Source organism: Paralichthys olivaceus, chromosome 2 (assembly GCF_024713975.1).
Source record: "Paralichthys olivaceus isolate ysfri-2021 chromosome 2, ASM2471397v2, whole genome shotgun sequence".
Lineage (NCBI taxonomy): Eukaryota > Metazoa > Chordata > Actinopteri > Pleuronectiformes > Paralichthyidae > Paralichthys > Paralichthys olivaceus.
Genome location: NC_091094.1, coordinates 4468049 through 4482726, shown reverse-complemented (window position 1 = coordinate 4482726; position 14678 = coordinate 4468049). Strand labels below are relative to the sequence as shown.

Genomic DNA, 14678 nt, shown 5'->3' with positions numbered 1-14678 from the left:
ACATAAAAAATGTTCCAATAGGTTATTTAAAAAATATATTATACTATTATATTGTATTAGTATAACAGAAACAACTCAAAGTGAAGTATATGCTCTAAACACACAATCTAAAAGCATAAACCAGAGCATTTCTGATTCTATTTTAATCTAAACAAGTATGTTTTTGTTTCACAAGATAACTTTATATTTATTAGAAAACTGACCACGAGATTATTTACGCAAATTTGGTTTTTTTGGTTAAACCTTTTTCCCGTCATCTTCCCAATTGCCCTGAGTAAAACATTAGACAGGCTCGAAGGAGACTCAGTGGAGCAGATACCTCAGACCTGACAAGCTGCACCGAACTGCACACACTCAGATGAGTCTCCTAAATATGTCTGATTTCTTCTACCATCAATTCTTCCTCCTCTGATCTGCACCAGAGTTTTATTGGTCCTTCCACCAATTTTCTTGTTAATCCGTTCAGTAGTTTTTGCGTAATCCTGTTTATTGTTGATTATACTGTATGATTCACTACAGAGGAATCTGTCATTTGTCTTTAGTTATACAGAAATATATTTATAAGCTTTGTCCACCAGTGAGAGTCAAAGATAAAATGATGCAGGACATTTTTTCGACCTTTCATATTTATTATCAAATTCAAACCTTATTCATTTGAACATTTTGTCTATGAATGTTTTTCCAAACAGGTTCGATCCTCTGTAGCTGCGTCTGACTGTCATTCAGGAAACTAACAAGAAATCCTGATACGCAAGTTTCCACAGGAAGGCTCTGATGACAAAATATCTCTGAGGATTTACTAGAATAAAAAAAATAAATCTTATATTCTGACGATCTCGATGTTTTGCTTCAAGTCTGCGTCCTCAGCTGCTGTTTGTTCTCTCTCCTGTCGACTGTTAAAATCAGTCATGACACCAGATCGCATCAAATGAGGGAGGAGAAAAATCTGCAAACTGTAACGTCCAGACCAGGTATTCAAACTGAAACAGACTTCCATGTCCTATCATCCTCAGCTTTTCAGGGAGGCCTTCAGCTTTCTGCGGGCGTCCTTGTGCTTCTTGCGATATTCCTGTGGAAATAACGTAGAAATCTTCAATTCAGGTTGTTGTCAAGTCTAGTCTACAGTAACGTCAGCTTCTGTTAATAAAAAAAATCAGTTTTGTGGAAGTGCTGCTTAAATGTTGAAGTTATATTATTTACAAATATGTGAGGAGGCGTTTCTTGTTGTAAACTGATGTGTACCTCTCTGAGTGTGCTCCTCCTCTCCTCCCACTGCTCCCTCTGCTCCTCCAGCTGAGAGGAACGACAGAATAACCTCGGGCCCTCTGATGGAGGTGGAGAGAAGTGGTGAGACATCAACATAACATTTCAGGAAGTCATGTTGTTCTCAGACAAACATTTTAAATATGAAAATGTAACTTGCTGCTGAATTAAAGGAAAAAACGATGGAGCTTGAATAACAAAGTATCTGGATTTGAATTCTCCACCTCACCTGTCAATCTGCTGTCTTCAGGGTAGAAGAAGAAGAAGAGACTGGTCTTTGCAGGAGTCTCCGCTCTGTTGACAGCAACACATAAAGATGAGGCTCCATTTGAACTGACATGGATTTTACAGTAAATCTGCTGTCCGGTAATAAAGTACGGTACGTTTACAGGGCGAGACAGGATTTGATTTTAATTCTTCTCACTCTGTGGTTTTAGCTGTAGCAATGATCTGCTCCTCATCTTCCTCCTGATCCTCATCTTCCTCTTCTGAGCTGCTGTCTTGGAAACGTGGGTCTTGGTGCCATGACACCTTCGGAGCCTGGATATTCTCCACCTTGTACTCTGCTGGTCAGAGAGTGACGGATTACAGTTACACAGCTTTCTTAAAAAAATATTTCCTCTAAGACAGCCTGAGAAAAAATGTTTTGATTCAACTTACCCGGCTCTTTACTTTCTGTTTCTACGTCGTCTCCAAAGAAGGAGAATTTAAATCCAGACTCCTCTTTCTCTGCATCAGCCGAGACGAGAGACGTCACCGGAGTCGGCTCCTCTTCTTTCTCTGTTTTTTCCTCTTCCTCTTCTTGGTCCCAGTTTATCTTCTCTTCTTCTTCTTCTTCTTCAGTGATGTCATCCTTTGTCGGACCAAACACGGCCTTCAGGTCTCCAGACACGTCGTAGTAAATTTCTTTAGAAACCTCCGGCATCTTCTGAGCCTCTTCCCTCTTCTTCCTCCTGGCCGACTTGCTGTGGAGACAGAAGATCACATGACAGTCTTACTCGACATGTACATGAGTGCACATTATAATTGAATAAGTACTTATGAGAGCTTTCAATTGAACTGCAGCAACAATACATTGAGATATTACTCTTTAGACTTTTAGACATAATTTTTTTTGGCAAATGTACCCAAATAAAATCTTACATTCAAGTATTAAAAGTCTACTGAACATATTCAGTAAAAACAACTTGATGCAACAAAATTATCTGATGTATTCATTTTAAGCACCTGTGTTTTGTATATAGTTTTATATAGTTATATAGTTTTATTTATTGGTTTTCAGTAGGAACCGATGAACTTGCAGTTGCCACAGAAAGGATGAGACGGTAAGAATGAACCAATCATTGCAGTTCTGTGGCTTTTCATGGGATTTGTTGACAATATCAACAATAAAGAATATCACCCAATCCTCTCGTGTGGATCAGATCTGGCTTTTGTCTTAACTGGTTAATGGGATCAGCATTGGTGCTGATTCCAATCCAGTCCATCTCACATCTTATGTCATAGTAGTTTCCATGTTCATACCTCTCTTTGACCTCATCTGGTTTGGTCTCAAACGCAGCATGTTCCTCTCGGCTGGGGTCGTAGTGCAGCGCTGACACGTCTCTGCAAACACACATAGGAATTTATTCATTCATCTATTGAGCCTGATGAAACACAAAGTTCCAGTTCAGAAGTGGTGGGTGTGTGTGTGTGTGTGTGTGTGTGTGTGTGTGTGTGTGTGTGTGTGTCACACCTGAAGGTCTTGGCTTTGCCGGCAGTCTTGCTGCTGCAGGTTTGTTGGTTGCTGCCGAGGACGCTCTGCATGATGGACAGGTTCTTCTTCCTCTCCTCCTCCAGAGCCTCATCATCCTCTGTCATCTTTGTCTCTGAATCATTCAACAGTCATTTATGTAAATATATAGTTTAATAGATGCTGACAGGTTTGACATTAGTGGAAGGAGTTATAAACAATAACACAAAGGCAACAGATAACTGGACTAAGATGTCATATACAGAAACCCTCACCTGACTCTTCGTCTTTGCCCTCATCTTCCTCCAGGAAGCGAGAATCCATCCGAAATCGCTCGTCTGCCCCGAAGTGAGACTGAAGCTGCATCAGCTGGACACACACAAAAAACAAGCGACCAACTGACATCAGAATCACACTCATCACAATATCTTATCATAATGTTTGGATCGCTTTTTAAGGCTGGATAAGATGTTCATTGTCCCCAGAGGATGAAACTCGTTATTGTACTTTTCTCTTTATTTACACATCTTATTCATTCAGTTCTAAAAAATGTGAGACCACTGTCTGTTCTCCTGTGAAGGACACCGAGGATATAAAATGATACAAGAATAAGAAGAGAGCTGGTAAGAGGGAACACACAGTGCAGCATCATGTGACCTTGTCTTCTCACCTTCTGACCAGCTCGACCTTCAAACTGAGGCCTGATGTCAAACCTGCTGCCATCCTCCTCTTCATCGCCACCGTCCTCATCATCACTGCCGCCAAACAGCCGAGGGCCTAACCCCTTCAGACGCACCTAAACACACACACACACACACACACACATTTCAGACTAAATGTTTGTATCAGGTGAAACATAAATAAAAACGTTCACAGGTCGATTTCAAACTAAACATCTGTCTGTTTCTCTCACCTTCTCCTTTGTTGTGTTCTTCTCATTGGCTGTTGCCTCGTCACCTGTGGTCTCGTCCTCTGATTGGCTGTCCTCGAACAGGGTCTTCTTCTTTGACATTGTGACATCTGAGGGTTTCTGCTGCTCATCTTCATCCCCATCCTCCTCTTCATCATCAGAGCCAAAAACAATGTGTTTCCCTGCTCCTGGTTTTGGAGTATCCTGACGGAGAATAATATTGCGTGTTATCAATGTTAAATATGTGAAAATATAAAATTGATTCCAAACAATTCTTCTATATCAATGGAAAGCTTGTTTTCCTCTGCCCCCAACTGGACAAAGATATTGCTGCAAAGATATCTGTTTCCGAGGTCAATCATTTTCTTACTTTAATTAACCAGCTGATCATTTCTTTAATTTCTCATTATCAAATATAGTCAAAGGCAAACAACATTTAGCACGTCTACATTTATTTCCTTCATTCTAGTAACATCACACTCACCAGGTTGGACAGAGCTCCCTGTATGAGCTTCTTGTTTTCTTCGGCCTCTTTCATTCTCTGCTGGATGGCAGCGAGTCTCCTCACGTTGGCCTTCCTCTGCTGCTCCTCTTCCTCCTTGGCTCCTAACTTCACCCGGGAAGAAACCTGCACTTCCTCTTCCTCCTCATCGCCGGAGGAGGACGACGACGACGACGACGATGACTCGCTGTGAGGAGCAGGGGCAGTAGCTGTTTTCCCAACATCTTCAGCAGAGACAATCTCTTGTTTGTCCTCGTCTTCCTCAGAAGAGGAGCTGGAAGATGAAGGTATAGTCTTTGCTGTAGCTTTGGCTGACGGAACAGTCTGACTGACCTTCATCCTCTGCTCCTCTTCCTCCTCATCATCATCATTGCTGCTGCTGGAGGAGGTACTTGTCTCAGGTTTCTCAGTATGTACAGCAGATTTATTTGAAACTTTTGTAGGAGCCTTGTCCTTCACAACCTCCTCCTCCTCCTCCTCCTCTTCCTCCCCCTCCTCCTCCTCCTCACTGCTCTCTGTCTTCTTCGTTTCTTTGTGTGTTTCTTTCCTCAAACTTTTCCTGGTTTTGTTTTCAGCTGTTTTCTCGTCCACTTCTGAGTGCAGCTTGTGCTTTTTGACCACACTTCCTGTTCTCTCCTGCTGCTCCTCTCTCTGTCTCTTCTGGCAGTCACTTGTTTCTAATCCATCGTACAATCTTTTTGTTCCCTGGAAGGCGGGCAGCATTCCTTTCTTCTTCTTCTTGTCGTCATCGCTGCAGTAGCCCCGCATGATGGAGGCGAGGATGTCTTCTGGCATGGTGCCTTTCTTGGGTGCGGGTTGTTCTGCGACACCAGATACAAGGTTAGTTTCTTTTTCGGTGCTGCAGCTAGAGACGCTGGGAGCTGTAGTCTCAGAGGTCTGCTTGGCTTCTTCAGCTAGCCTCTGTAGGTCAGCCATGGAGATCTCCAGATGGGTGACATTAGAAAACATGGCTTCATAATCTTCATCATCGTCTTCATCATCATCATCCTCATCATCACCATCAGACTCTGAGAAAGAGGACTTCGCAACAGGGAGATCTAGCAACTTCTTACTCTGGTTGCTTCTTTGTTTCTGAGAAGTGGCAGAAGTGATGTGATCTTCAGCATCTTCAGCATCTGCTGAATCCTCCTCCTCCTCCTCCTCCTCCTCTTCTGCTGCAGCTTGACTTTTCTTCTTCGCCTTTTTCTTCTTATCCGTGTTGTTCCCTGAGGGGTTTTCTGCAGTGGGCAGGGTCTGTTGCTCCTGTGATGGAGCAGGAGCAGGGGGAGGAGGAGCAGGAGCAGGAGGAGGTTTCCTGGATGCAAAGAGTTCATCTGTGTCAGCAGAATCGTAGTCGTCTTCGTCATCTGGCCTACCTGGAATCAGAGAGAAAAACTTTTCACATTTCAAAGCACAATTAAACAAGATTTGTTCCATCACTTGATATATCAACAGTTCCTTCTTAATTAATTACCATTATTTTTGTGGCCTTTATTAATAGGACAGATATCAGGGTTGAAAGGGGGAGACATGGAAAAGGGGTCGGAGCCGAACCTGTGGCCACTGCAGAGGACTCAAGCCTCAGTACACGAACAAGTTTGTTTTCCTATTCCATTGTTACTTTATTCATTAGATCATGTTATTTTTTTTATCTTCTACCTTTCCTCTGCTGACTGGAAAGTCCCGACTTCACCAGGTAGTCTAATCCGACCACTTCCAGGTTATCCTCCTCCACTTCCTGCCTCGGTGCACCATGGGAGGGGTTCTGAACTGCCACCAGCCTGCGGATTTCCTCGTCCGAATCCACATCGCCACCGGTGAAAGGTACCAACTTCCGCTGAGCTGGTCTGTAGTTAGTTGGGAGTTGAAATCCGTTGGTGAAAGGTTGAGGCTCTGTGAGTTTGACGGAGAGAACAGTCGGCTCTGATCTGAGAGGAGACAACAGGACGGAGAGAGTCTATGTGAGCAGAGTGACTCGTCAGAATGAATCAAGTGACACATAAAAGTCCTCAAACTAAATACCAAACCAGTGGAACTTGTACGTCAGACACTGAGTAGAAGAACACATAGTTACCTGGTTGTGCCCACTGCATTATGGGAGTTGGTCACATTTTTCCGACTCTTTTTGGGTTTTGGTGGCACATATGGAGGGAACTCGCCCCGCCTCTTTTTGCTGATGTCATCGTCACCTCCCTGTACCTCCCAGGTGAGCTGGGTGACGGGGGTGTGCTGGTCAGTGGCGGCTCGGTCCAGCCTGCGGATGTTGTGGCTGTATTTGGACGGGTCGTACTTCAGGGTTCGAGCTTTGCTGCCCTTCTGACACCTGAGCTGCAGGATGGGGAGGACTCGTCCAAACTTACTCACCACCCAGTCCTGAAAGCAGAGCAGCCAGGGGACAGTCAACACCAGGGGACAGTTGAAATCAATTGAATTAATATTAAATGACTCGGGTACGATGGAGTGGTAGAGCGATATCAAAGAAAGAAATTATGAGACTTAAATCGTAATTTGTTTTAAAAGGTTTAACCTCACACAGACAGTAAAACAATGAAAGCAATGATCACTTCTATACAGAGTTCATAGGATACAACTAACAAACAGTGTTATAAAAGTTTTTATGTATTTATTTATATTCCTTCTCAGCTACACTATAAACGTTCTGTCTTATTGAGTCTGTCTCTGGGGTTCTGATAGAAACAGGAAGCAGTTGATGACCTGACCTTGTGTCCCGGTACTTCTGTCCCTGGCACTGCAGCGTTCATGTGAAAGTTGTCCACACCGGCTTTGCTCAGGGAGTCGAGCAGCTTCTGTCTCTTGTCTTCAGCTGCAGGCGGCTGGAGGCGCTGCTCCATCGCCTCCTGCCGCTCCTGGGTCAGTCTACAACACACACACACACCAAATACTCAGTGCACATTGCAATCAGGAAGAATCTTTTATCATGGATCAGGATTATCTCGGTTTTTTTATTTTCGGTAAACTGAATAATTTTAGGTTTTGGACAAATCAAAACATTTGAAGATTTCTTGTTGGAGTCTGAGTAGCTGTGATCGACATTTAAAAAAAAAAAAGAAAGATAGAGAGAAACATCTGACTCTTAACAGCTAAATTTATAGATTCATCTATAAGTAATAATCAGCAGCTTAGTTGAATTCAGCTTCCTCTTGGTGAAGTCAACCTGACTTTACCTGTGCAGGAAACTCTCCTTGGCTGTTTCAATCTGCAGAGTTCCTCCTTTCCATTTGGATTTGTTCAGCACCGTCATACCTGAGGAGGAAACACACTGATGATGTGACCGGAGCTCTGGTGGTTCTTAACAGTACAATTCCACACTTACTTAAAATTTTCAGAGTTGTGGAATATTACACATGGGTTTATTTTGTTTCAAGATACTGATACTCAGGAGAAACAAGGGAAACTGATCTCTGAGGTGTGTTATCTCCTCACACTGATGTAAATAAGACTCAAGAGTCTCACAGAGTTCACTCACATTTCTTCAGGTCAGCTTCTGAAATGTTGATGTTAACGTAGCTGAAGGTCTTGTAAGGAACTCCTGCAGGAGAACAACATCAGTCAGGACACATGCAGCTGTTTGGTTATATAACCTGTTTGGTTATAATCAACGAGTTTTGAGATTTAAAATAAAAAAAAACGACTTTGTGAATTTAATTTCGTGCATCATAAAACTGCTGTTCAGGTTTAAAGAATAATATGCCATCCAACAAACAAATCTCCGGTTATACTGACTATAATAACTGGGATGAATTGTGCAGGTGTCTCAACTGAGTTTAGGATCTTATCATTTATAATATATGAACAGATTAAATAGCTGTGAACATCAGTGCCCAGTGAATTTCACACCATCATCGTCTCTCCTGGTCCGTAGCTCAACATCCTGCACGTCTCCAAACTTCCCAAATCGATCCTTCAGATCCTTCTGTGTGACTGTGTGGCTCAACCCACCGACGTACAGTCGCTGCATTGCTCCGTATCCACGACAACGCTGTGACTGCACAAGAGAAAACACAAGCATCAGCCACCAAACATCCCACATCCTGGCTTAACCATTTCCATTTGAATGCTTCTTAAACAGTGTGTGTTTAAGCAAATACTTAGGGGTACACAAACCTCAACTTCAAAAAACATGATACACGAACTCTAATAAACTCAAATCGAGGCATGTAGAAAAGTTTTGTTCCTGCTGTTTGCATGAAGCTGATTGATAAATATCAGATTAACCATTGAAGGCATTATGTTGAAAGCAAACTCTTCAGTCACTTTCAGTAGTTCAGCGTTTCTAATATTTATCTTAACAAAGGTAAAGTGAAAACTACAAATCCCTCTTTCCCTCTCAGCATAACACAAACCAGATCAACCCCAGCTGCCTCCACAACAACCATGAAGCTGAATGAGGCAGAGCAGTCGACCTGCTGACTTCACCACGGAGACTCTACAGCCACACTCCCTGCGCCATGACACCTGTGACTAAAGCTGCTTCACGGAGGAGCTGACGGTGTCGTCACGGACCAACATCAACAAATATCATCGACAGACGAAGAGAAACAAATGTTTACCTCACATGTGTCCAGCTGGTGTTACCGTCAACTCCGTCCGGGGCGTTCCCGTCGACTTTCCCTTCCCCGTGCTTCTTCCCGCAGCACCGAAAGGTTCCGATGTGATGTAAGTACAGTCAGAGTGAAATAAAATAAAACATCGTGAATTTAAAATTAATTAATTAATTAATAAAGTCTGGAGGAGTTAATATTGAGAGATGTAGATGTTAGCTTAGCCGTTCAAGCTAATAAACATCAACAAGAAACAAATAAGTTCCTCACGGTTCATCAAGTTGAAACCATAGAGGGGACTCTCATCATTTCCACGTCGTACGTTCATGTATTTATTGCGTCTTAAAAGCAATAAAGTAATAGATTTACACTTGAGATAAATATATATTTGACAACTTGCAGTAACTGTATCGACAATGAGGCGCGCAGTTAATTATCAAGCTTCGTTCAACGATTTGTTTCCCCCCCTCTGGTCCACGACAAGTGGTATCGTCCACAGGGCGCGAGGCTGCAAACTGTTGTGATTGTTCAGAGACGAAGAAGAAACTTCGAGTGTTTGTGTGAGTGAACCTCTTTATTTCCAGTCTGTGGATTCAGCTGAATGATTCACTCTGAGGGACACAGAAGACTTTGACTCCGGTAACTCGACGGTTTAACGGAGACGGACAGGTGAGCTTCATTCAAACTCACCGAAGAGAGGACAGCAAAGTGATGTCAGCTCGCGAGAGACTGTCATTAACACTGATGTGACTCAGCTGATCCTTCACTGTCATTAACACTGATGTGACTCAGCTGATCCTTCACTGTCATGAACACTGATATTTAACCTGTTAGAGACATGACTCCACACAGCTGGACAACAATTACAAGGTCATTGTGTGTGTGTGATTGTATTTATGGAACTAGAAGCTGCTTTAACTAGAGACACAGCAAAAAGAACAACCAATGGAAATGTCTCCTACACCTTTCTTAGTTCTAGTTTTGATTGTCATTGATATTTCATCACGTCAAAATAATCACCTCCTGCACATATAGTAGTATAGTTTTACCGTTTAATGGCAGCTGCTTTATTTTGCCTGTTTGCCATAGTGAATCAGTTTGTATTTGTTCCCTCAAGATGGAGGAGAAGATGTGCGAGGAGAACACGGAGGAGGTGAAAGTGCTGGAGGCTCAGATTGATCAACTCCGGGCTGAAGTGGCAGAATTGCAGCACCAACAGCAGATGAACCTCAAGGACATGACGTTCCACTTCAGGGGGCAAATGCAGGATGCACTGTTAGTTCCCATTTCTTTATTTTCCTTTCCAGTAGACGTCACACATTCCAGACTTCGGGCACCCTCAGACCTGTGAGGAGAGAAATGTAAGTAGATTTTCATTTGTCTCCACAGGTCGTATGTCTGCGGACAGAAACAGGTGGGTTCGGAGGAGGAGGTGGTGTCCAGGCTAAAGGAGGAGGTGGAGGAACTGGAGGAGGACCTTAAGCGGCAGACACAGATGAATGGCATCAGTCTGAACAGCTGCACCACAAAAACGCTGCAAAGCAGTAAGAGAGGAGCTCTGTCTGAATCCACAGCCTTCACTGTTTTCTGATAATACATAGATTAGAAGATCAGCGAAGGATCATAACCAGCAGATTAAGAAATCAAATTAATTCAGTTGAAGCCCTTATTCTACAAATGTACAGTATACGATTGTTGTCATCATTGGCAAACCTCAATTATTACCTGAATTATATACAGGGAACCTTTCATAGGGCCCCTCGTGATGTGATGACATCATTAAAATGGTGTGTGTGTGTGTGTGTGTGTGTGTGTGTGTGTCTGTCTATCAGGTAGCAGGAAGTTGGTCCAGCATCTCTCTGTATCAGGACACTGCTCTGAACTGGTCTTCCAGGTCGAGTTCCAGCTTTCTGAAGTCAGGGTGAGTTTTTTTTTTTAACTCCACCAAGGAGTTGATTTTCACCCCCGTCCCTTTATTTGTATGTTTGTTTGTAAACTAGATTTTACAAAGCCAACTCAGTGGATCATCACCAAACTTAGCGAAGGGTTATGATATTTGCCCACGAAGAACCCATCAGACTTTTCCTTTTCTTTTACAGTGTGACATCGGGCAGTTGAAACATTTTCCCAGTGAATAATGGATCTCGCTCATTTACGGGACTGATATTCATAAGTGCGTGAAATTTGATGCAGCTTGATTGAATTTAAGTGTGACTGTTGGGCCTGGGCTGAGTTATGCACGCTGACATTCAGATGACTGTCCTTCAGTGTTGATGCTGTATTCGGCCAGCAGAGGGTGACACAGGTTCACCGATCAGGCATCTCCTGCACAGTTTAGAAACTCCAGGATCAGGTCATGTCACACTCAGACATCAGTCAGAGGAAATGTCAGGTATCAGTCATGTATCATGTCATTGATATCAGGTGAAGCAATAAAACGTCTTCAGGTGTAGATCATCTCTTCAAAATAAAGGTAGACTTTTAAGTGCTCTTTATATTTTCTGATCACTCTGGCTAAGTGAGAGTTCCGATCACAGAAATGTATAAATTAGATGGTAAGATACGTTTTTCAATAAAATTTTGTGGAGGGAAGGAGCATGAACCAAGGAAGAACTCATTCCGTTTGAAACAAGCGTCACAATTATGATTTGTATCAGGAACTATTTTGATAAAAGAATATGAAAAAGTTATATAAAAGTTTTTTGTATACTTTGTGCTTTGGACACTTTTTGTCTGCACAGATCCAGTTTTCAGCCGTTCGGTGTTTTAAAAACACATTTTGAACAAAATCAGATTTGACCCTTGACATGTGCCAGCACTGCAAATGTGAAGTCAACACTAATTGTAGTTTTATTGTAGGGAAATTCTGTATTATTGTCATCTGCGAACCTTCTTCGTGTAGGTCCAGCAGTCTTCTGGTTTTCATTCTCATTCGACTCCTTCCCACAACAGCTGGTTTCATTGAATCCCTCTTCTTCGTCTGGCTCATGAAGTGCCATTAAAATCATAGTTTTTCTTGTGAAGTTTCGACTTGTTTTGATCAAGACATTAATTATTTGGTGGTGTAATTTAGAAATCGAGTCATTTTGTAAACATACACTCTCGTCTCGCCTTTTATTACCGTCTGATTAATAGTTGTTTTTTGTGTTGCAATGATGTTGGCCAGTACAGTTGCCAGTATCCTTAAAAATGTTTTCTCAGTGTTGTAACCCATTCAAATCCAATCACATATATGATTTATGGCTACTCAAATACGGAATCGCTTTCGTCCTCACAAGGAGAAGAATGTTTGAAGGAATATGTTCTTGTTCCCTTTTCTGATGTGGAAAAAGATTTGGATCTCATGCCTGTGTGATATAAATGAAGCTGGTGTTGGGATATGGTTAGTTAAAAATACACCCACCAGCACAATTATAATTTAACAAACAACTTCACGTCTTTGTTGACTTTAAACCACTAGAGATGGAAGGTTTAGATCCACTGATAGCATCATGCTGTCCACAGGTTTGAGAACACTGGGTAAGGGTTAAATATCAGTGATATCCTGGTCAGCACACTAGCTACAGTGACTTTCTGCCTTTTTCCTGTGGTAGAATAATAATGATGATGATGATGTGTTTGTTCTGCAGCAGGGTCAAAGATCTGAGAGGACCATCAGTGATCTGAACGTGGTGATGGATGCCAGTGACCTGTGCAGCCTCAGCAGCTTCCTGTCTGGGTAAGAATGAACACTTGATGCAAACCTCATCTGATCCTTAACCCTCCTGAGTTTTCTTGCCATGTGTATGTGGAATTCAACTTTTCTTCAACAGCAGCAAACCTTTTCAACGTGATGAACCTTCATGTGAGGTAATCAGAGTTTTAAGTATTGTCAAGATAAACCCCCCCCCCCACCAGGTTCTAATCAACATTAATCAATCAAATTAATATCATGAATCCTCCTTAGCATCAAATCAACACCTCAAAGTCACATCGAACAAGATCAGTTAAGAGGAGACAACCCTTTAGTCCCACTACGGGGATATTTGATGTGAGAGAAATGAATACTTGCAGTCTGTCGATCGTTCATATTCATATTGTTGAAACGTGCTTTTACTTCACAAAAGTTGTGTAGTGACTGAAAAGACGGAGTTTGGAAGAGAAATCTCTGTCCAATCTCTGTGTCCAGTTTGTAATTTATTTACACTGTACACTGAGTCCAGCTCTGCATGTTTAATACTGGATATTACTCCTGTCAGGATGAAGCGTCCTGTTTAGTTTAACTTGTGTTTATCAAAGTAGAAAATCACGTCAAATGCCCGTCATCCAGCTGAATCCTCTCACTCACACATCGACTCGTTCTCGCTCTTTCTCTCTTCATCCCACCAACAACCAACACTTTCTCTCAGCAGAGCTCACAGGTGTAACTCATTACATTTGTGATGGCTGCGTTCCATTTAGGTGTGCTGGTTTACTGGCAAACAGAGCGTTGCCATCGCTGATATTAGTTACACCTGTTCCTCTCCTGCTGTGACTGTTCAAAATACCTGAGCTGCATCTGCTCTTTTGAGATTTCCTCTGCTGCATCTTGAGGATTAATCACTGTTACTTTCCTACCAGGTGCTTTTTACACTGCGCGGAAAAAAATGTTTGTAAAGTCAGAAGATGTTTAAATGTTACAGATAGTGTTTCAGCACAGAATCTCTGTTTCACGCTTTATTCTTAATTTCTAAAGAGGCCTAAAGGAAACTCTTGTGTATGTCTTTGCTTGTGATGCATAACAGTTTCTCTTCTGGTAAATGTCAGAACTCTTCATACCACAACCTGATTGTGGTAAATTATTCTCAAACGTCCAAATTCTCTTCTGGTGATTAACGCACAGCGAAGGAAATGAGCCTGCGTGAAATAGAATTCAATATGAAATGGAGCCTGACAGTTACTAGATTTTGAGACTGATATTTAATTTATTGTTTAAAAGAAATCAGTATCTGGAATGGCAATCAAGCTGCGCCAAATTGCACACATATAAATGAATGAATGAATAAATAATCAATCAAATTTTATGTGTGTAGCCCATATTCACAAATCACCAAAAAACTAACAGGACGGACAGAAGTTTTTTTTTTTTTTTCATCAAGATCCATGAATTATTCTCTGGGAAATGGTGAAAATGTCAAAAAGTGTCACCATCATTAAAAAAGTAATAAAAAAAAAAACACCTGCATCCGCTCCATTGTCCGAATCTGCATAAAATTCGAATGGATTCTTTCTTGGTCCATGTCCCATCCTCCTGCTCAGTTTCATGGAATTCATTTGGTAGCTTTTGCATAATCCTGCTGACAAACAACAGACAGGAGTGGAACCATAGACTCCTTGGCTCAGATGATGAAACCCACGATTTCAACTAATTAGATCGCTTTAATTTGGCTCTTAAAGAATAGTGACAGACATTTGCAGATCATATAACTTAGCTGCTCAGTTCTCTCTAGCACGCTTTATACTTCTCAATGACCTCCACCATATCGTTGACATTTCTGTATTCACGTATAATTGTCAGCTGACACAGATGTGTTAATATCAAACAAATATCAACTGCATTGCTATTATCATTATTAACACATAATATTTTTACCATGTGTAGGAGGAGGTAACATGTGGAGGGGATTTACATGTTGGAAGCTTCAACATCGTTTGATTTATAGTGTCTAAAAATATTCATAACTGCTGTTT

At 41.8% G+C, this 14678-nt stretch overlaps 2 protein-coding genes across 9 annotated transcripts in view; one reads left to right on the top strand and one right to left on the bottom strand.

The window, feature by feature from the left end:
- Positions 1–608: 608 nt before the first annotated feature.
- On the bottom strand, positions 609–9726 carry nol8 (nucleolar protein 8). 5 transcript variants are annotated; one of them, XM_020096635.2, is made up of 19 exons: positions 9660–9726; positions 8979–9049; positions 8266–8413; positions 7895–7957; positions 7593–7671; positions 7128–7284; positions 6482–6780; positions 6067–6335; positions 4390–5783; positions 3909–4109; positions 3666–3791; positions 3271–3364; positions 2999–3131; positions 2788–2868; positions 1924–2228; positions 1688–1829; positions 1493–1557; positions 1243–1325; positions 609–1069 (listed from the first exon to the last, which is right to left on the bottom strand). In XM_020096635.2, the coding sequence occupies exons 3-19, from the start codon at positions 8384–8386 to the stop codon at positions 1010–1012; spliced, it is 3672 nt and encodes a 1223-aa protein (XP_019952194.2). In that variant the 5' UTR covers positions 8387–8413; positions 8979–9049; positions 9660–9726; the 3' UTR covers positions 609–1009. The 5 variants fall into 5 exon arrangements, with proteins under 5 accessions (XP_019952194.2, XP_019952195.2, XP_069372799.1 ...); XM_020096636.2 differs by having other exon boundaries at positions 9540–9661; XM_069516698.1 differs by lacking the exon at positions 9660–9726 and adding an exon at positions 9240–9400.
- Positions 9499–14678, top strand: part of cenpp (centromere protein P) — a 72869-nt gene continuing 67689 nt past the window's right edge. Inside the window, exons 1-5 of one of the 4 annotated variants that reach the window (XM_069516774.1) lie at positions 9499–9638; positions 10087–10244; positions 10359–10513; positions 10802–10890; positions 12602–12687. In XM_069516774.1, coding sequence (XP_069372875.1) covers positions 10087–10244; positions 10359–10513; positions 10802–10890; positions 12602–12687 — 488 coding nt within the window. In that variant the 5' untranslated portion in view covers positions 9499–9638. Of the gene's footprint in view, positions 9683–9770; positions 9848–10086; positions 10245–10358; positions 10514–10801; positions 10891–12598; positions 12688–14678 lie in introns of those variants that run through there. The other 3 variants (XM_020096645.2, XM_069516754.1, XM_069516765.1) reach the window with 3 other exon arrangements.

What these genes read in the sequence shown, in the direction of transcription:
- nol8 (XM_020096632.2), bottom strand. Translation starts at nt 8,804, where the DNA reads ATGGTTGTTGTGGAGGCAGCTGGGGTTGATCTG. An exon ending in GGCAAAGCCAAGACCTTCAG is followed by an intron (nt 2,869 to 2,998) that starts GTGTGACACACA and finishes GTGTGTTTGCAG; the next exon opens with AGACGTGTCAGCGCTGCACT. An exon ending in GCTACAGCTAAAACCACAGA is followed by an intron (nt 1,558 to 1,687) that starts GTGAGAAGAATT and finishes TGCTGTCAACAG; the next exon opens with AGCGGAGACTCCTGCAAAGA.